Source organism: Paralichthys olivaceus, chromosome 17, assembly GCF_024713975.1.
Source record: "Paralichthys olivaceus isolate ysfri-2021 chromosome 17, ASM2471397v2, whole genome shotgun sequence".
In the NCBI taxonomy this organism is placed as follows: domain Eukaryota; kingdom Metazoa; phylum Chordata; class Actinopteri; order Pleuronectiformes; family Paralichthyidae; genus Paralichthys; species Paralichthys olivaceus.
Window position 1 is genome coordinate 5,626,383 of NC_091109.1, and position 21,236 is coordinate 5,647,618.

Here is a 21,236-nt window from a genome sequence, read left to right on the forward strand (position 1 = left end):
GGTGGGTGGCTTTGACGAGATCAAATAATTGCTGATAGCGTAGCATCAATGAAGGGAAATGGATGAGTGGATATTTGCTAGATCTCAAACAAAAAAGGAGGAGTATCAGAAAATGATCACTGATTTGTATATTTTCGAAAAATCATCTCAGTTCCCCTGTTATTAAAAAAACTACAAAGACTCCTACCTGTCTTAAGAAGTGGTAGAGCATGCTCCATGATGGAAACAGTGAACTGGGCCAGAGTGAGCTGCTGTAACTGCAGCTCCAGGACATCTTCCACACCCAGGTCAGGAAGCTCCAGATGGGCCGCATCTGCAGGTGACTGTGCCGTCTGCCTGAGGGCCTGGGTTGCAGCACCACCTCTGTGCGAGCTGCCACTGGGTGAATCACAGACAGGAGAGGAGAAGGAGACAACTGTAAATTCATGATCTGTGCTTGGACTGCTCAAATACAGGGAATGACGTATGAGCTGTATAGGGATGCATCTAAAAAAAACAAAAAAAAACGATATGCCATTACAGGAATCAGAAGTGATTTTTCAGCATTGCAGACCAGCCGCTAGAGGGCTCCTGGTGTTATTCAAGTTCATAAAGAAAAATTAAATCCTCCACAGTCTTCCACACATTGTTTTATCTTCATGTGCGGGTTGCTGGTGTCACTTGCAATTTTGTCATTATCAAAGCCACACAAAAAAATCCTACTGCGCACAAGTTTTCAAAACATATGAGACTCTTTTTAAATGTAAGGTCTTATGAACAGCATTGAATGCAGTAGTGAAGCACACCAAAACCCTTTGTGGAGGGTTCTGAAATAACATCACTTACACCTCGGAAGTGATACAGAAGCCAAACTGAGCCCTCACTCAAGATGATTACTAATGACATACAGAGAGACAGACGCAGCTTATTTTCATCATTTCAATTTTTACAGAAATGTAGACACACCTGTTGGAAGCTACATCCCCATCTTGGCCATCTCCCCTGGCTCTTTGGCCTGTGCGTCCCACCACAGAGGGTCGGGGAGAGCACTCTCCCCCTGGAGAGGAGGCGTTGGAACGCTGGGTCCCCCGCACCTCCTGGGAGTAGGAGAAGGAGGAATTCTGGGACACTGGATCTAACAGCCACACAACAGAGCAAAAGGTACTATTATTGAGCTATTCAAGTAGAGAGGAAAATGAAATGATGATGACCTTAACATATCCCCTTATGAGACATTAGTCAGAAGGATTGGATAGAAACAGTTGTTAAATCAATTTTCATTTCTAACATCATCTTTATAAGGAAAATGTAGCTCAGCAATATATAAATATTTAAATAAATATAAATATTTAATTTTTTGTATTTATACCTGAAAAATGTAAAACAACTGGATGTGATTGAAAATGATTTCAACAATTGTCTGAAGTGCAACTGGGTGATTGTTGCTTCACAATATAATAATATAAAGTATGTGCATGAATAAGATAAGCATGCAAAAAGTATTTATTACTACTGTAATCAGCTGCTTTCAGAATTAGAATACCTATTAAAAGACCCACACATCTTACATATAATTCATAATGCATGCTACCTTGCTTTGTAGAGTAGAAGCTTGGATCTTGATGAAAACGCAGTCTCCTCCGTAGCCCTGCACAGAGCTGCCGCAGACAGGAGAGAGCCTGCAAGTGGAGGTAGCTCGACTCACCTTTGCCAGAACCCCCCCTCAACAGAGAAATAAGGTTCTGAAAACAGAGGATATTAGAGGTTATATAATACTGTGACTCAGGAATACAACCAGTAATATCCACTAAGGATATTGTTGTGATTGGGTCAATATTCTAACTGATTAAGAAAAAGGAAATCAGAGACTAAGCTGAGACAAACAATGCAAAGAAACTGGTTGTAAACAGGAACTTAACTCAGACAGTGATAGAAAAGTCGTAATAAAGTTCACTTAATAAAAAGGGCAAGAGGAATTGAATTATTGAAACAGCAATTTGTTCCAAGTTCAGATTTGCTGCCCTCTGTTGCTAATGATGTCACGTCTCTACATTCGAAGTCTTTTAATTTAGCTTAATGGCTCTAGTAACTCAAAGGAGGGGCAAGTAAAGCCATGAGAGGAAAAGTACTTTCCCCTAATGATTTGTTTTTGACTGCTGGGTGACAGTATGCTAATACTGGCCTGAGACCGATGCAATATAATGCAATGTTCTATTAACAAAATAGTAATGTTTACAGCGGTTCATCGGGGCAACATGATATCTCCTAAGACTCTCTGTGTATTGCAATGAAATGAAGACTCCCACTTTTTATGAAGATGGGGAGAGAGCAGATCAGTTGAACGGGCCTGTGTATTAGATGAGTTCAGTTACACTAATTGTACACAAGCACACTGACCTGCTAATCTACAAGACAGAGCTTTTAAAATTCCTCCCAAGTCAAAAAAAGTTAGAACCCCTGTTTTCTATACAATCTCTGATTCCTTAAGCAAAACCTTCCACCAAGGACTTTCACACCATGCATGAGGTACATCAGGACCAAACTCTTATCCTCATCGCAATCTTGTGCCTGCTCAAGCAAACTAAACCTCCAGAGGCCTCCTCAACCTCCTGCAGGATCAGGGACACTGAATTATAAATTGGTGTTTTGTTCAAGGGCGCTATTTGACAGGTTATTATGTTGACAATGGCCAGAGTGACCATCCCATAAATCCATTATGAGGTGGTCACGCTAGCCCCTCAAAACAATACACTACATCTAATTGATGTGAAGTATTGCGAATAACATTTGAAACTGTTGAAAATCAGGGGAGAAATATACAAACCCTGGAAATCTTCAATGACATCTTTTATTTGGTCTCTGTGGAAACCCACGTTGAAAATGTGCAGAGGATTTGGGGTCCACAACAAGCCTTTATTTTAAGTAAAGACAGTTCAAATTTTCCATCAAGTACAAGGGATTCGTTTTGAACACTGAATTTATACGGACAAATATATATCACTGATGGTTATTCTAATGCCCTCATATGAAGTACCATTACTATTAAAACCCTACTTCACTAGGAACACTACACTAATAATCAGTAGCACTTTCTTTGCTTTAAAAACAGTATTATTTCTTTGTCTCATAGATATTAGAAGAAATCCTTTGAGACTCTGGTCCATGTTGACATGATTGTGTCACGTCAGCTTCGCACAATGAGTGCATCCATTAAAAGATGGCAATGCATGGATCCTCAGCATCAATACCTAGATATCGTGCCAGAAAAACAATCCCTACACCTTTACACCAGCAGCAGCCTGGACACAAGGCAGTTTGTCCAGTGCCACCTCAGATTTCTGTTCATGGCTGACAGTAGTGGAACCTGACATGATCAGCTGCAGAAGTTCCTCAAGTTTTGACATGTTCATTCTGAGATGCTGTTTTGCTCACCAGTATTAAAGAGAGGTTATCTGAGTTACCAAAGCCTTTCTGTCAGCGCCAACCAGCTGTAATGTGTTAAATTTCAGAGGGATCAACAGTTTTAGAAATACTCAAACCAGCCTGTCAGGTAACATTAATCCTACTTTACCCATCACACAACATTAACTGAAGCTCCTGACCTGTGTCTGCTTGATCTTGTTCACTGCTGCTATTTGATAATTACATGAACATGCAGGTGTAGAGGTGTCTCTGTAAGTACATAGTTCCTGAACGTGATCAAAATGGCTGTCATTCTGAGATGACCTGTTATAGCGTGAGATCAAACCTGTGAAAGCTGATAAAGGGAACTGCAACCATTATAGCACAAATTTTTTAACAAGAACATGGCAATGTGACAATACCTTTACAATACTTGGCCTCTGCAGGAAGATCTCTGGAGGAAAGTCCTGCATAATCACATCACACAGAAGATCGCATGTGGTTCTCACCAAGTTTGGGTTGTTGCTCCTTAGGGAACTGTTTAAATATAATTAAATCAGATAATCTTCCATTAATCATAATTAGGCATATATTATAATTTTCGAAATCGATATGTATTGTCTCTCACCTCTCATTGGATGAAAGTATGTGTCTGTCTGTGTTTGTCAAAGTCAGCCAAGGAAACACAGAAAACTTCAGACATCTCACAGACTCGTGCACTGTAAACCAAAATGAAGATTTTAAGAGGAAATATTATATTTTGCCTTTGGGGAAAAATATGAAGTAAACTTGAAGATTAAACCAAGCACATTGCAAAACTTGAGATGTTTTCAAAAATACTGGCACCTGGGATCTTGTGAGGTGGAACTTCTGTACGAGCTGGCATACTCTGGTGGAAATAGCCCATTTTAGGAAAATCTTCAGGTGGAACAACTGATGGAGCTAAAGTGGAGACATCAGATTTGATTAAAAAGACTTTGATAAGTAAAAGTGAATCCCACTTTTCTCCAACATCGGATTATGAACATTTATTTATTCGCAGAAATCAGACTCAAACAACAAAAAAATATTTGGCTCCAATAGTCTACTCACCTGTCAGAGCTGCATTACATGGACCATGTGAGTAGACTATTGTTTTGCCGGGGAGAAGCTCGGGCAGCTGGAACAGCTGGTCCAGGGTTCCACTGATGACAGCTCGCAGTCTGGGCTCCACGTTAGGAGACAGCTGAGTGAGGAAGTCCACCGCGCCGACGTCTCTCAGCATCTGCGCTGCACTTGGATGCTTGGACGCCAAATGACAAAGTAAATAGTCATGAAATGGAAAATATATTGTTCACAGTAATGTTAAGTGAAACACTATCACAGCCATTAGGATGTGTATTTGCACCTGAATGACACTGGGCAGACCTTGTTGCGTTTATGATCATTCTGACACAGTAAATTATGTTTATTGTTTGAACAGTTATATCAGGTAAGAAACTTCTTAGTACTTAATATTGAAAGAGGCAAACACGGACCGTTTAATTGTGAAAGCCAGTTCAAACCAATGACTACCATATTTACAGCTTAACTGTTTCCATTACCGGTCCAAAAAATAATGCACTACAAAATCCTACTGATCACCTTTACAGCCCTCCACCACCTCACTCAACTGACCCATACCTGTCGGACCTTCTCCATCTCTGCACCCTTCACGTGCCCTGTGCTCTTTGTTTTCTCTCTGTCTCAAATTTAAACTCTCCTACAACTGGAGCACTCTGCCACCTCACATGCACTGGAATCTACTGGACAATTCAAAGCACATCTGCTTAGATCCACCTACCATACATAAAACAAATCTATTCTTCACAAATCGCATTGTAACCTTAGGCTTTACTTTTAGTCACTTTTGTTTTCATGTATTGATTTACTGTAAAGATTATTTGCCTCTTGACCTGAATTTAACCTTGGTATTACTTTTGAATTATTCTTGTGTTGCATACAGTATGTTGTATCGACAGGCATTTGTGTCTCCTAATCTGGCTTTAATGTTTGGTTTTCTTAATGTTTCAGGTGTTTATTTATGATATATTGAATGGTGTCCTCGGGTGTCTAAAAGGCAAAGTGAAATAAAATGCCAATTATTATTATTTTTTCCTTGGCTACACATTTATAGCATCAGCTGTTGAAAATGCTGTCCCCCTCAGGCCACGTCCTGTCAAAAAGACATTGTCTTACAGGTCTGGGCAACAAAACAATCAATAATCATTGCATTATATTTAATAACAATTTCACATCAGTCTAATATATCGATACAATCCTCAAGCATTGTGCACGATGAGGAGTGAATTGATCTACCTCAGATTATTTTAATGTTTTGCTGTTTGTCAACTATTTGTCATTGACCCCTCAACCATCACCCAGGAGCAAAAATCTGTCTTTAAACCTGAAATAAATTACAATGCGATATTAATTATTATAGTTAGGGACTTTATCCAAGCTAACATTTATACATTTGGCCATATCACCTAGCTCTACATAGTTATCCACCTTTGACAGGGTTGTGAGCAGCTCCAGGACCTGCTCTTGCATTGGCACCTCGGGGAAATTAAACCACTCCAGCAGATACACAAACAGCATCTTCTCTTGGACGATGTCAGAGACGGAGATCAGGGAATGCTCCAGCTTGGATATGATGCTCTTCAGTGCTCGAACTCGTATCTCCACCAGCGAGTGAGCTGCGGTTTATAGGAAACACAGTTAGGATGGCAGGAGACGCTGAGGCAGCTTCAGCAAACTTTTGTTTTTAATTAGCCGGTTAGCATTGAGTGAAAGTGCAAGGAAGTTAGCTAACGTTAGCATCGTTTGGCTCTACGTACAATACAAAAACCAGCTAGCTAACAGTTCACATTAAAACGATATATGTGAGGGGAGATGCTACTGTTAGCTAACATGCAGGCGAATATCTTTTGTTGACAAGTTCGGGTAAAGTTAGCACCCTGGTCCAGAGCTAATGAACTTAGCAGCAAAGTTAGCCTACCTATTTTCTTTATAAGGGGAGATAGCTCCATGTCCAGTGTGTGTGGAGTGTCCCTGTGGTGAAAACAAAGCTGCAGCTTCTATCGAGGTTTGTCAGGTGTCATGTCAACACCGTCTGTGCCCGGGTTTGTTTTCAACGACCGCGCCAGCGTCACTGCACTTCCTGTTCACGAGCAGGCTGCGTTCAAGAGCCGCAACTGTGATGCAGAGACACCGCAGAGGTGCTAATGTGTTTTCACAAGATCCTCAAACAGTTTGAATGGAGACACGAGAGTGAAGACACCTACAAGCGACTCCTCAAGCGGATTATATTTATAAACTGCAGAGACTTTATAGATATCGGCAATTATTAGATTTATAAATAGTGCAGAACTTTGAATATGCATTTGTAATCACTGGATTTTTAAACAGAGCAGAACTTTTTATTTATATCTACACTGATTATATTTCAAACAGTGCAGACATTTCCATAGATAATACATTGATTGTATATGTAAACACTGCAGAACCTTAACAAAGATTTGCACTGGTTATATTTATAAACAGTGCAGAACCTTTAATACATATCTGCACTGATCATATTTGTAAAAAAGGGCAAACGTTTTCATGTATTTCTGCAATTATTATATTTATCAACAGTGCAGAACTTTTCACAAAGATTTGCACGAGTTATATTTGGAAACAGTGTGAAATCTTATCTGTATAAACAGTGGAGAACTTTTCAGATACCTGCACTGATTATATTCTTAAACAATGCAGAACTTAGCATAGATACGCATAATAAGAACTTTCAAAACAACATACAACAAAACACGTCATCGAAGACAACAAAACATTCGTGCCAGCTGCATACATGTAAAAACAAACCAACCAAACAAAAATACTCACATTTCCCAAACACAAAGCTAAGTAGCAGTTACCAAAACCACCCAGAGTATTAAATAGTTGTGCATATAATATATTTTGATCTATGTCAATGAGACTTTTGATAATAAAAGTGATTGATTACCCTAGCCCTAAATCACAGTTGATCAAATTATATTCTCACGATATCCTTTCCTTTCAGCACAACTTATGAAAGTGTTTCCACATGAGAGCGGCACACAACTCTCATCTGATCTTCTGAAACACTGTGTAAACACGCGAAAAGTGATTTCTCTGGCCGGGATCATCAGTGTTTCAAAGCTTGTTTCAAAATCAATGACGGCTTTTGCAATGCTGACACACTGAGTGAAGTTTTGACAGCGAGCCACATTATCCTGTCATTAAAGAATAAAACTTATCAAACATTGATATTTTCAAAAAATCTGATTTGATGTGTATCACCCCTTAACAAGTGCAGGCATAAATTATTTTCATACTCTGTGTGTAAATTAATTTTAACCCTACGCGATCTCACACTCGAGATGTGATGTGGATACGATCAGCCGACAGGGTGATAATTAACTAACTTAGCAAATGAGAATTTGATATGACAATTTTATGATCATACGTCTTTTGAGAATTCTGGAGGGATTTCAGCCCATAATTAATTTGGCTGTGGACTGTATGTTATTTTTCAGCTCGGTTCTTCAGAGTTTGATGAGGTAAAAGGGAAACAATAATTCATACCTGACTGTTTAAGGTACATTTCGTAGCAACATATTCCATCAGTTTCTCCTTAAGTGACGTATGTATGTAGATACAGCTTTTTTCTCACAGTCTTTGACAACATCACTTATACATCACTTTGTTGTAGAGCTTCATAGATCTCATTTAATGCATAGCAAGCCACATTGCCCAATGTTTTTCTATAGCTTTACCATTACACTAAATTGAAAATCGTTACACACACACACACACCTTCAGCTTTGTGTGATGTGCAGTGTTTGAAAACCTTTGCATCTCGACCAGAATTTTAAATAAGGTTTTGTGGGTTGGAACAAAGGTTTTCTGCACAACACAAGTCATATTGATGGACCTGCCAAAGGCTCCATTGACCTGTGGAGGTTAAAAAATGTTTCCCTCTTCCCCCAGCCTCTCATAGAGTATATAGGACTGAGTTTATATGAATGTTTTTTGACATTCTACAGATGTACCAGAACACAGAGTGAGAGCTCCGGCATCCAAACAACTGAGGAGGCCTTTTCTACCTGAAGCAAAAACAAAAACAGAAACTCTAATTCAGACAAGGAGTTCTCGATACCTGATGAGTCTGCTCCAAATCTCTTATAACTTTTTATTGGACAGCCTCAGTAGGGATTGTAACTTTAAACTTTAAATAAAGGCAGGATAAGGTTTATGCCATTTAACCCTGTCAGGCAAATGCTTTTCACCTACTTGAAGGTCGTGTTTCGATCTAGTTTCCCTCATACAGTGACAATGAATCCCAAATTGCCATAAGTGTTTGATTGATGTGTCATAAACTCTGTGACTGTATCAATGTGTGTGGGAATGGTTGAATGGCAAAACTGTACTCTGAAGCACTTTGAGTGGTCATCAACAACAGAAAGGTTGGTGGAACTTTCCCTTCCCCTTTGCAAACCTACTCCCTTCCTCATGGGATTTTAAAAGTGCATGTAAATAGAAATAATCCATGTATCACCAAATGTTTAGCAAGAGCTGCTGCAAAAACACTGGTTGTTGCCCATGTGACTATTCTTGCATAAAGCAAAGTCGAATCAGTTAATTAATCATGTCATTAGTGTAATTCTCCAAAATTCAGGTCCACATATAGTAACAAAATAAAAGGAGGTATGGATAAAATTGATAACGTGAAATCAAGGTAGACGTTATAACAAACTCCAAGAACAAACATAGACAAGTTATTCATTATTTTAACCAAGCAGCAATTTGGACTGAGTTCAAGTCTGTATAGCTGAGTCATTACATTGTATGTGTACACAGCTGGTGTACAGTAATGAATGCATCTTTAAAGACCTCTTAGCTAAGCACATGGGGGGGAATGACACCAAAGGCTGATTTAATTTTCAAACATCACAAAAAGAAAATCTGCTGAAACTGAGACGAAGAAACGAAGGAGGCCTGCCACAAACGCTCAGGCCGCATTTTTAAGGCGAACCCTTAATTGTTATTCTACAGTCTCTGCCGAAACAAAAGCCCAAGTGGTCCCAGTGGCCCCGTCACTGTTTGACATGCCTGCTGTACCCGTCTTCCGCTCTACCGAAAGTGTTGAGGATATGAGGGTGGGCACCGAGGGGGCCCCACAGACAAACCCCCCTGTCGCCACCAGAGTGGAGTCATAGGACTGAGTCGAGCTGAGGCGAGCGCAGACATATTGTGCAGATAATTTATGGCTGATGCAGCATTCATTTGAAATTAAGATGAAACGCGGTGAGCCTCCCCTCATGTAGAGGTATCTCATTAAACAGTGTGACCCGCTCCGTGGCTACAACCCCCCCCCCCCCCCCCCCCCCCCCCCCCCCCCCCCCCCCCAACACTTGAGATTCCATATTTTGAGTTGTGTGTTTACGTAAATTCCAATTCTATCAAAGTGATGATTTTTCTCCACAGGTGCCAGAGGTTGTGATCTGTGATCATGCAGATCCTCAATTCCTATCAGACTTATAAGAGCAAGGTTTCATTTAGGTCCTCCTATTAAAAATGATTTGATCTGTTTATCCTGTCATAATATAAGAGCTTGGGTTGTGCCCACAGCTGAATGTTTACTTGTTGGTTCTGTGGCAACAAATGTCAGACCAAAGTTTGTTTCTCAGGTCTAATTTAGATGGTAGAGAAATTGCATCCCTGCTCTCCGATGTCCTCGCCGCTGTATCTAAGTACTGCCACCCAACCCCCTCCTGCTTTTTTTCTTCCCACCATGCAGCCCTTCCCTCCTGTGCCAACACTTCAAGTGAAGGCAGCCTGATCAACCCTAATAGGGCCTGGTAATTAGAGTCTTTGCATAGAGCCTGTCTGCACGCAGCTTCCCTAAGCAGGTTGGGAAGGGACTGCCATACACTTGACAGTGTGGAAAAAACAATGTAATGTTCGGAGTATGGGCCAAATTAGTCCGGCAGTGGTAAACACAATCTACTTTAAAACAATACTGACACTAATTAGGCGACCAATGTATCATTTCAGAGTTCAAGTTTTAGTTGCTGCATCAAATACTTGAAAATACTTGGAGAGCCAACTTGATGTTTCTGGAATACAAATGAGAAAGAGCTTATTCCTGCATAAAGAACCAGCATTAAAGGAAAAGATAGTGTAATGCTTGATATTTCAATGGTTAGACGTGGTTATATTCCTGTACAGCAAGAAAACAAGCATAAAATAAACTAAAATAAAGCACTTTTTTCAGTTATTTGGTGTTCTAGTTTAAATGTTTCTACTTTTGTTTATATCTATAAACCTCCAGGACTTCTGCTTTACACCCTGCATACAAAGCTTGTCATCTAAATCAACCAATATAATATTTGATGTATATTAGAATTTTGAAGCTATTCAGTTACATTGCACAATGAGAAATGATGCAGCAGATATGTGGTTAAAGACTGGAGACCTTCCCATACTTATGAAAAAGCCAGATTGTTTGGTTGGTGCATTTCTAAATGCTGTCTGAGGGAGTGTAACACTATCTCGTTTATAATAATACTCAATCATTTGTAATAGTCAATAATTTCATGTGTCACAGAAAGCTAGTTTTTGTATCTGCTATTGTGAGTGAGCTGAATAGACTTTGTCCTATTCTAAGTTGTGCAGTTGATAATATTCAGTCAATTTTCTTTTCCAGTATTATGCTGCTACATATTAATTTCCAATTCTAACTCATCACTTCTTTGAATGTTTATGGGATATTGTTCAAAGTGGTGGCATCATGTGTAGAGTAACATGCTCTATGTATAGTTAATGTAGTGAAATGCTATATAGTTATATAGGTTGCCAAAGATACATCTTTAGAATTTTTTTTATCAAAACAAAATAAGCATTTGAATGGCTGTGTTTAGGACCTCTCTGTGTGTATACATGCAGATTAGAAAGATCAATACAGTCTTTGTGTTGCCAGTTGTCATATGTCTTGTTTATTTCTTTAGTTGTCACAGAGTATGTTGCGTTTTTGCAACACAACAGCGAGCCACAGTTGGGGTTAGTGTTTCTGTGCTTTTTGCTGTGCTTTATGTGAATACAATTCGTTTCTCTAACCCAGAGAGAATAAATGTTTTTTCTAATTAGGGCTAACAATATCAGTAATTATCACAGTATAATTTGCATTAATAGCAATACAACAAAAGTCTAATGTATATATTCATATAATTCTTATGTATTGTGCAAGCACAGCATTATAACATTTATTTTATCTACCTCAGATTCATCAGATTCATCGTTTGTCCTTTTCTGCACATAAAGACGAGATAAAACCACAACCTTCTCTCAGGAGCAAAAATCTGTCTTTAAATTTAAAACAAACAACAATGTGACATTTATCATGATAATTATCAATATGAAAATATTAATTCATATTTTTTTGGGCCAGTCCTAATTCCAACCACACATAAATGATTATTTGTGTAATAATAGACAAGTGAACAAGAAAGAAAGAAACAGATTTGGAGATCTTTTGTCATTTTTATGCCTATATTGTCTTATTAGCAGAATAGACTAATTGCAATATGAATATTTTATTTGTGAAATTATTTACAGATCAGGTGAAGTATATTGAATTCTTCTTATTATTATCATTTTATAACATTATGGTTATTATTCTTTCTATTATTATTATGATGGACATCCCTTCTCCTGTGTGTGGATGTGAAAGTTGCTGTTGCTGCTCTGAGGCTGATTCGCTGCCTCTGAATCTGCTCCCACAATTCAACAGGCAACAAAGGAAGAAAGGAAGAGGCCACAGAGCTACCAGGTGTTAGCCGAGCCCAGGCTGCGAGATGACACCTTATCGTGTCATTCTGCTCGACACGTTCAGAAAAACCTCTGGATCCGGACTGATGCACAGCTGGATGCTTCCGTTCGAGCGCAGGAGCTGAGTAGAGCAAAGGTAACGCTAATGTTTTCGGTAGCACACGCTAACAAAGCTAACCTTAGGTGGGAAGCTAACATTAGCCAACAATCGTCAAGTAGCGAAGCTTTTAATGAACGTGCTGCACGGGACAGATGCCAACATCCCGGGTTTATTTTGCTCAAACTACACAATACACGACTATACAGTGTGCACTGTCTGTAGATTGTAAATGCAACATGTAAGGGGATATGCTAACAATTTAAATGGTTGTTAGCCGCTCCGTGTTAGCTTACAAGCAAGCTAGCAACTGGTAAATGGGCTAGCTAAAGTAGATAAGCGTGTTTAGTTGCTCGTTGTTGTATTAGCTCCTCTGTATTAGATTGTAAAGTGATCGTAGCATGTTGTTTTTATTGTGTTGTTTTTAAAGGTGCTTGCTAACAAACGTAGCCGAGCTAAAGGCATGCTGTTGTGTCAGTGGGCCTTGTCAGGTCAGGACCAACCTGGCTAACGTTGGTTGAATTGTGTCAACCGGGTTGTTTTTAAGTGATTCAATTGCTTACAAAACGTTTTCCTCTCATGTAAACTCACACGTGGATCCGTTTTAAAACGTGCTGTCGTTTTCCTCCATAGCATCAAATGAAAGGTGGTGGAAGTGGAACTTGACCCATCCAACTGAGTCACCATTTTCCTGCACATAATGGTGAGTAATCACATTGCAGCTGTCTTGATTATCAAGCAGCTTTATTCAAGTGTCTCCACATACTGTTTGAGTCTTGTTTGCCAGAGCTGAGTTTATTTAACAGATGTAAATGCAATGACAAACCATGACTGGAATTCAGTGCAGCCAGTGAGTGTTTGGAAAACAGCCTAGAAAATAGCATATTTATTGAAATCATCACAGTGATGCACAAGGGCTTGTTTTCAGCGGATCGGCTACTGCTAAGTGGATATGAAAGTGGTTGTGTTTCTATTGACAGAGCTGTAGCCGTTTATATACAAGGTGAATTGTAAACAATGATCTTGAGAACACATCTAATGATCAAAAATAGTGACAGTAGCACAGGCCTGGCAGGGAATAGCCAAGCAGATGTTGATGTCTAAGACACAACAAGTCTATGGTTATAAAGGATAATAAAAAAACAGATTAACCTCAAATGTATTAATTGAAAAGCTTTTCATTTTGCATGTTGCACTGGGACTGCAGGGTTAAGTGCTGAAACAATAAGTTGAACACCAGAAAAAATATCCAGCTATTTTGATTTTGAATTATTAATTGTGTCAGTGATTTTTCAGGTTTACCCTTCTTGGTTGTGAGGAGTTTTTGACTTAGTTAAATTGATATGGTGATGAGAAATGGAATGTCGGATGGCGTTTGCACTATTTGTCAGAGAAAAATAACACAATTCATGACAATATCTTGGGTTTTAGGGAAATTATTTTAGTATTAATAGGTTTGTTGTCATCATTTTCTGTTTGTCACACATTTTATAGACTAAATGAGTAATTGACTAATAAGGAAACAATTTTCATTATTAATGAAAAATGAAAGCAATCAGCAGTAGCAACCCTGACTGAGATAATTCAACAAAAATAGTTGGTTTTGAAATACCCGGAGACTGAATTAATTGTGTTTAACCTGCTGCGTTAAATCTTTTCAGTATCCTCTGATTTTATATTATGTTAATGGTCATAAGTCTGTGTTACAATATGTGCAATCCAGCTTTTTCACTGAAGTGAGTGTTTTATGACTGAACTTAAAATATCATCTTTTGTGTGTTGTTTTTATTCTGCAGGGTTCCATGGTTCCACTGTATGCATGACTTGTTTTGTGTGGCCTGATGGGAGGACACTGTGGATAGTACTTTCATCGGGATACCAGCAGAGCTATCCCATGCCGCCACTTTGGAGGGCCTGTCAGAATGAAGAAGATAAGCCTTAAGACCATCCGCAAGTCCCTCAGCATAAAGGGCAAAGAGGAGGGTGACTTTGTCATGCTCCAGCAGCCCTCAGTGACTCCAGAGTTTTCGAAGGAAGAGTCACTTTTTGGGGGCTGCTACACCAAAGAGCATGCTGGCTGTGACCTTGGTGGAGAAGAGGACAAGGGGGGTCAGAATAAGGGTCGCTCAAAGAGTGAGAGTCTGATGGGATCACTGAAGAGGAGGCTGTCTGCCAAGGTGAAAGTGAAAGGTGGCTCCTCTGCTATAGGCTCAGTGGATGATGATGACACATTCTCGTCCTCCTCTGTGCCGATCAGCTTCAGCGACATGAAAGCCCAGAGACCCCTTAGATCTGCATCCTTACGAAGTCACCATTATAGCCCCTCACCGTGGCCTCTGCGATCAGTCAACTCTGATGATTCATGTATTAAGGTGGATCTAAAAGTTAAAGCCATGGTTCACTCACCCAGCCCCAGTCCCAGCTTAAATGGTGTCCGGAAAGAATTTCATGATTTCCAGATGGAAGGGCTCTTTCATGACCAAGCAGAATCCTTAAAGAATCTCCAGCAGCCACAAAACGGTGAGCTGCATCTAAATATTGATGAAAATGATGTGCCTGTGGTGCTGGGGTTGACTCCCCAGGACTACATCCAGTACACAATGCCTTTAGATGAGGGAATGTACCCGGAAGGGTCCCACTCTTTCTGCATGGACAGCTCCTCTCCTATGGAGGTGGTGACTGAAGCAGACAATGGGTCCCTCCACACAGACCAGGGACAAGAGGAACATGAACTGGTGTGTGAAATGCCTCCGGATCTCTTCATGGAAACCTCAGTTAATAGTCTTCTCCTCGGTTCCGCTGGTGTAATGCTCCAAAGCTCTAGAGTAGAGGTCCCGCCTCCCCTCTCTCCACTCCTGCCACCCATGACAAGTAATGGACATATCCCCAGGACCTTTTCTGGGTTCAGTTCTTCAGACAGTCAGGTAGCTGAGAGAGTAAGACATCACCTAAACTTTGACCCAAATTCAGCTCCTGGGGTAAGTCGGGTATATGACTCAGTTCAGAGTAGCGGGCCAATGGTCGTGACCAGCCTGACGGAGGAGCTGAAGAAGCTGGCAAGGCAGGGCTGGTACTGGGGCCCCATCACACGCTGGGAGGCAGAGGAAAAGCTAGTCAACTTGGCTGATGGCTCATTCCTGGTCCGAGACAGCTCAGATGACAGGTACCTGCTCAGCCTGAGTTTCAGGTCACAGGGCAAAACCCTCCACACCCGCATCGAACACTCCAACGGGCGCTTCAGCTTCTACGAGCAGCCCGACGTTGAGGGACACACGTCCATTGTCGACTTAATCGAACACTCTATCAAAGACTCAGAGAATGGAGCTTTTTGCTATTCCAGGTCTCGTCTACCAGGGTCTGCAACCTACCCAGTCAGACTAACCAACCCAGTATCTCGGTTTATGCAAGTGCGCTCCCTGCAGTACCTTTGTCGCTTTGTCATTAGACAATACACAAGAATAGACCTTATCCAGAAACTGCCCTTACCTAACAAGATGAAAGATTATCTGCAGGAGAAGCACTACTGAGGTCACACACAGGACAGTGGTAGCAATTTGCACTTTTGTGTTCAGTTAAGAGATTCAAACAAGGTTTACAGACAACCACAGTTTTGAGATGATTGGTTCCGGTGGTTCTTGATTTGTGTCCAGGTGACTGTTTGGTCCTCCATTCCACTGTTCTGGGGTTTTTCTCTGGTTGTAGGAGGCTCTACTTCCAGAAGCATAGGCCAGCACATAATCTATCGCAAAAATATAGCAGAGGTTGACAGCCAAGTTACCATAGTTTCATACTTTAAATGTAGACACTAGGCATGTATTGTGATGTACTGTGTGTAACATCGAGCTGTGCAAGTAGATTGCTTTTTCAGAAATCTGCCATCTGCATATATGTTGGGCCAGTGAGGAAAAATAATATTCCACCGTCAATTTGAAAATTCATCGAATTTCATCCACTACATGATACATTTCAGAGATGGTTTCAAGGAATAGTATTGCTACAGTGAACCATTTTAATCAAATGTTAGGCTCTCTGCAGACTGACTGAGTTTGTTCGTCTTTTGCATCGTATTATTTCTTGGCTTCTACAACATTACCATGTTCCTCAGCATGATCTGAACACCACCCTTCATTCACTATATGCAGGTAACAGTTAAAATTGCAACAAATGGCCAATCTTTATTTTGCCCAAAATTTCATTCATCCAATTTCAGACTTGAAGCTTAACTACTTTTCCAGTGGATGCATTTTCTTCATAAAGTATTAAAAGTCATGGCACTTTTCACTAGACATAAAATTTGTTCTTCAGTATGATCAGACCAGTCTGCTTTTTAGCTAGTCATGTTTTAGTTTTTTTTTACCGTTACCTGTTCTGGTGTACAAAGAGGGATGTTTTCAAACTCCAGCCACATATCAATTTAAAAAGTGTAAGATCCCTGTCAGAGTCACATCAGTTCACTGGGTCCACAACATTAACATTATGATGCAAAACATGTCCAAGTTATGTTAGTTTGTCAGAGTAGCTTTGAATTGTATGGCTGCATGTAGCCATTATATAATGTGCAAGCCTAAAGGTACTAATGATGCTGGATTTTCATGTTGTGCTGTTTGTAGAAACGGCAATTATTTGATGTTTAGACGTTTTCAAAGTATGTTAATGTTAAAAAGTTCAATCTTTCTGCATTAGGAATGTTACAAAAACTGCACAGCAGCTCAGGCCCAACATTGTCACTGTGTGTAATGCTTGTATCTGCATGTAGTAAAGGCTTTAAGACTGTCAATTAAGGGCACAGTAGAGTTACTCTCAATGATTAAAGATGTCACAGTAAGAGGGGGGAAGATATCGGCCGTGTTGTTTTAGTGCTACTCCTCATAACAGGCTGTTCAATGCACAATTGCATTAACCTGAAACGGTTTATATGTAAAGAAAATGACTCCTCAATTACGCCACAGCTGAAAACAGATTTGCAGTCAGTTGAGCTGAATCTGCTTGTTGGGATGACTGTGTCTTGGTCTCTGAATAGCAGCAATAAGCTGAACCCAGATCACAGAAATTAAAAAAAATGGTGCAAAAACATATTTTGGGAAAGTAAGGGTTCGGTCCTCCTCACCAACTTGGAGTAAGGGTAGTTCCATCAAAGCTGCATGGCATCATTCGTGTCATATGGATTTCAAGGACATTGGGATAAAAAGCATAAGCCATTGCTTATTCACGTCGTCCACTGTCACCACCGAGCTGCATTACCACACAGATTGTCTCGCTTCTAGGCTGTTGTGCCAGAGTAAAGGGAAGAGCACACAGGATGCTACGTAAGTGCTTTATATGGATACTTTGACAGGGAATTGTTTTTTTCACAATATGAATGAGCATCTTTTTTGACTTTAGTGTCCTTAAAAGTATTTGGGAAATGGTCTCTCGGACAACATAAGTAGGTTGTTGGCGCATAGTTCTAGTTTTAGTTAGCAAGAAATGTCGGCGTCCGAGGAAGTGACCATGGTTCTAGCACAGCAGAAATTCAAATAGGAACTTTGAATGGTGTTGCATGTTTAAAGACTTAGCATTTTAAAGCTTTGAGTTGTATAGGAATGAAGGATCTAGGATGTGTGTTTGGCTGTGTTAAAGGATGTTTTTTTTCTGTCACAAACATTGGCTGGACATTCTGTGTACACGAAATGCATTTTTCTTTTCAGTGAGTTAGTTTTTTTGATATTTGCCATCTGGGGGATGGGGGCTGTACAAAAGGAATGTACGCTTGTTTGAGGTATCCATTTTATCTGCCTGCAAACCAGTTTCAGAAAGCATGAGAATCATAAAAAAAACTACATTGACACATTTTTGCACTTGAAAATCCCCCACAACACACTTGGATCCTCTCCTGCCAGGAGTTGTCCTTCAGATGGCATCTTGAAAAAAAAAAAGAGAAGAAACAAAGTCATATATTTGTCTTTATGTGTTCATATAAATGTTTAGATGAAGTCAAGATTGTTTTGTTTCTGTCATATCTGTGGGATATAAAGGGTAAAGGCACCAGCATCATATCTAAGCCTCTGCTAATTCTCATGGGCTGTCAGCGAATGGGATCACGGCAAGAATGTGGATGTAAACTTCATTTGACAACTTCTTTTGGATGCGTGTGTATGTGTTTCATTTGAAATGTGAAAGTAAAAACGTTTTAGTCTTTTTTAATACAATGTTGTTTTAATTGTATTTCTGTATTGATTTGCAATTGGTCATCCAAGTTTGACGAGCAGGAACCAGTTTCTTATGGCGTTGCTGCTGGGATTTTTTTTTTTAATACTCATAGTTTATTATTAAGCATTATTGCCTTCGATGTTTGATTCCAGAGGTCGATGCTTGTTAATAACAGCTGTCTAGCACTTAACAAGCTCCACGATTTTTGTTTTGCATGAAGGTGATTGTTTACAACATTGTTTGAAAATACCCCAATCTCTTTTCAGTTTTTTTTTTTTTTTTTTTGGTTTTGTATTTTTAACCTTCTCACACATGAACATCTTGGTACAATTTGACAACTTTTTCTTTCGTTTTAATGTGTTAGACACATTTGTGCTGCTGATGGATATGATTGCCTTTCTTGTATTTAACAGTTGGGAAACAGAATGTCACCGGTGTAGATGTATGTACACGTAATGACTCTGGTTATCATCTTGGGAGAGCAGAGCAGATTTGCAATCTGTTAACAACTGTAGTCAGTTAAAAGAGCATTAGTAGCGATTCGAAAACCCTCTGTAGAATCACCAGTTCACTCCAGTTTACATTGGTTGTCAACTTTCCAAAGTAGATGGTCTTTTTGTATTTTTCTTTTGGAAAAAAATCAGCAGTGATTTATTGCACATTTTGGATACAGTTCAAGAGTTTTTTGTATCTGCCAATTATAAATTATAAATAAAAAAAACTATATTCTACTTCTGTTTTTGTTTCAAACTCTTTACACTCACATCGCTCACGTTAGGCTCATTGCCACACACAGGGATTGATTCATGCCATTGCTTGGTTAATGCACTTAACAATAGCGTGATCATGCTTGTATCTGTGTTAATAGATCAGATGATGGGGGTCTTAAGAAGATTCTCTCCACAGTGAGTACAAATTGGCAGCTCATCCCAGAGCTCTGGTTGCCTAATTTACGGAGACAGTCTGGTGGAGGTCTTTAAACACAACTGAGCGAGGCAGAGACTCTGGGGACAGATTAGCAGCAGTGCTACCAACCTTGCTTTAACTTCACTTTAAGTCGACTCTGGAGAAACACAGAGAGAGTTCTTGTGTTGTAGAGGAGGAGGAGACGACGTAGGGGGTGGGGTAATGGTGTCGGTTTTGGACTTGGATCTGCTGAAACATGGCCTGCATGATGATGAGGAGGTAGGCTTTGTTAACTGCTGTGTCTGACAGGCCTCTCTAGGCATCTGAGGTGAAGATACACAACTGTTTACTCTCTCGGCCCGATTCACCATGATTTATTCATAGCACACATTGGTGGTCGCACGTCATATAGAGATGCCTCCATCATAAAAGGGCTCAGCTCTGCCTTCCACTGTTATCTTTTATTCGCAAACTATTTATATTCAGAATTTAACGGGAGAGGTGTTACTTTGCTGGGAGGAGAGCGACTTGTCATGATGTGACATGGCGTCATGGCAGTTGAGGATTTCTCTGCAAACGAGATGTTCGCTCTGCTCGATTTCCAGCCCATAGCCAGGGTGTTACTCTCTCAGGTATTCTATTTGAGTGTGGCTTTGGTTTTAAAGTGAAGCTGTAGCTTTAGAAAAATCTATTTAAAAGCTAATGTTTTGTAAGTTTGATCCATAAAAAAGAGTCAAGGTTATCAGTTCAGTGCTGTGCCGGGCTAAGAAACAGTCCAGAACCACAGAAAATATAAAAAAGGCCGTAGTGTCCAGCTCTGGAAACTGAAGTCAAGGTAGAGGTGCCTGAAACCTGTATGTTCTCTAAAATGACCAGTGAAGGGCAACTCCACTCTGGTTAGAAAAATAAGTCATTTTCTATACAAGTAGATTGAAATTTGCCATTTTCTATAGTTGACAAACCAATGGATGATGTCACTGTGAGTCTCCTTTTGTCTGGGTGGCTCACCATTTGAGTCTTGAATTACAACACTTTGGTTTTTGTTTTGATTGAAATACTGAGGTTGTGTTACTTGGCGAGCTATAGAGGGGCGGGTATATGGATTTTGTTTCCTTTGGCCAAGCACTGAACATTTGGAAAAAGGGCTTTATTTGATTCATTTGCCATCAAGTGACATTTCAAGCACCATGGTCTTCCTCAGACTTTAAATCTTCTTAAATACCCACAATCCATTTTGAGCAACTAACATGATGAATTGCAAATTATTATAGTATAGTATCACAATAAATATGTATGAAAATAGTGCACAAAGGTTCACCAACCTATGCTATAAATACATCATATAATCTCATCATATAGAAATCATGTCACATTAATAGTTAATATTCCAACTTTTAATGCTTTAAAAGCTCACCACAGCAAATAAATCCTTTAACAGGAGTTTATATAGGTGTCCGGATTTTCTCCCGTTTTTAAAGCATTCAGTAAAACCAGTAGGTTTTTAAAGCTTTACAGCGAATCAGAGCTGTAAACAAAAGCTAAGCAATGATCTGAAGATGCTCTGTAAAGATCCTGTGAAGCCTTTTTATACAGGAGTCATCTGGCCTGCCTGGTGCCTTTTCTCAGTTTTTGGGAATGATAGCAGGTTCTATTTTAGATTTTTGGTGGTGAGATTACATTTGATGTCAGTTTGCACCATGAATATGTGCTTGTGAATTTCCAGTCAACCACAAGAAGACAGCAAACATGCTCGTGTCTTACAGCGTGTGTCGACACAAAAGGGCTCATT

At 39.8% G+C, this 21,236-nt stretch overlaps 2 protein-coding genes across 2 annotated transcripts in view; one reads left to right on the top strand and one right to left on the bottom strand.

Annotated features, from left to right (window-relative positions):
* rttn (rotatin) overlaps nt 1-6,560 on the bottom strand; it is a 33,566-nt gene extending 27,006 nt beyond the window's left edge. Inside the window, exons 1-9 of the mRNA XM_069511978.1 lie at nt 6,401-6,560; nt 5,911-6,098; nt 4,474-4,663; nt 4,228-4,323; nt 4,010-4,100; nt 3,804-3,918; nt 1,571-1,721; nt 946-1,114; nt 188-378 (exon numbers count right to left, since the gene is read on the bottom strand). Coding sequence (XP_069368079.1) covers nt 188-378; nt 946-1,114; nt 1,571-1,721; nt 3,804-3,918; nt 4,010-4,100; nt 4,228-4,323; nt 4,474-4,663; nt 5,911-6,098; nt 6,401-6,431 — 1,222 coding nt within the window. The 5' untranslated portion in view covers nt 6,432-6,560. The remainder of the gene's footprint in view (nt 1-187; nt 379-945; nt 1,115-1,570; nt 1,722-3,803; nt 3,919-4,009; nt 4,101-4,227; nt 4,324-4,473; nt 4,664-5,910; nt 6,099-6,400) is intronic.
* A 5,627-nt stretch (nt 6,561-12,187) lies between these two features.
* On the top strand, nt 12,188-19,272 carry LOC109629807 (suppressor of cytokine signaling 6). Its single transcript, XM_020087731.2, has 3 exons — nt 12,188-12,391; nt 12,986-13,055; nt 14,149-19,272. Exon 3 carries the CDS (start codon nt 14,275-14,277, stop codon nt 15,877-15,879), a length of 1,605 nt encoding a protein of 534 aa, XP_019943290.1. The 5' UTR covers nt 12,188-12,391; nt 12,986-13,055; nt 14,149-14,274; the 3' UTR covers nt 15,880-19,272.
* The last annotated feature ends 1,964 nt before the right edge of the window (nt 19,273-21,236 follow it).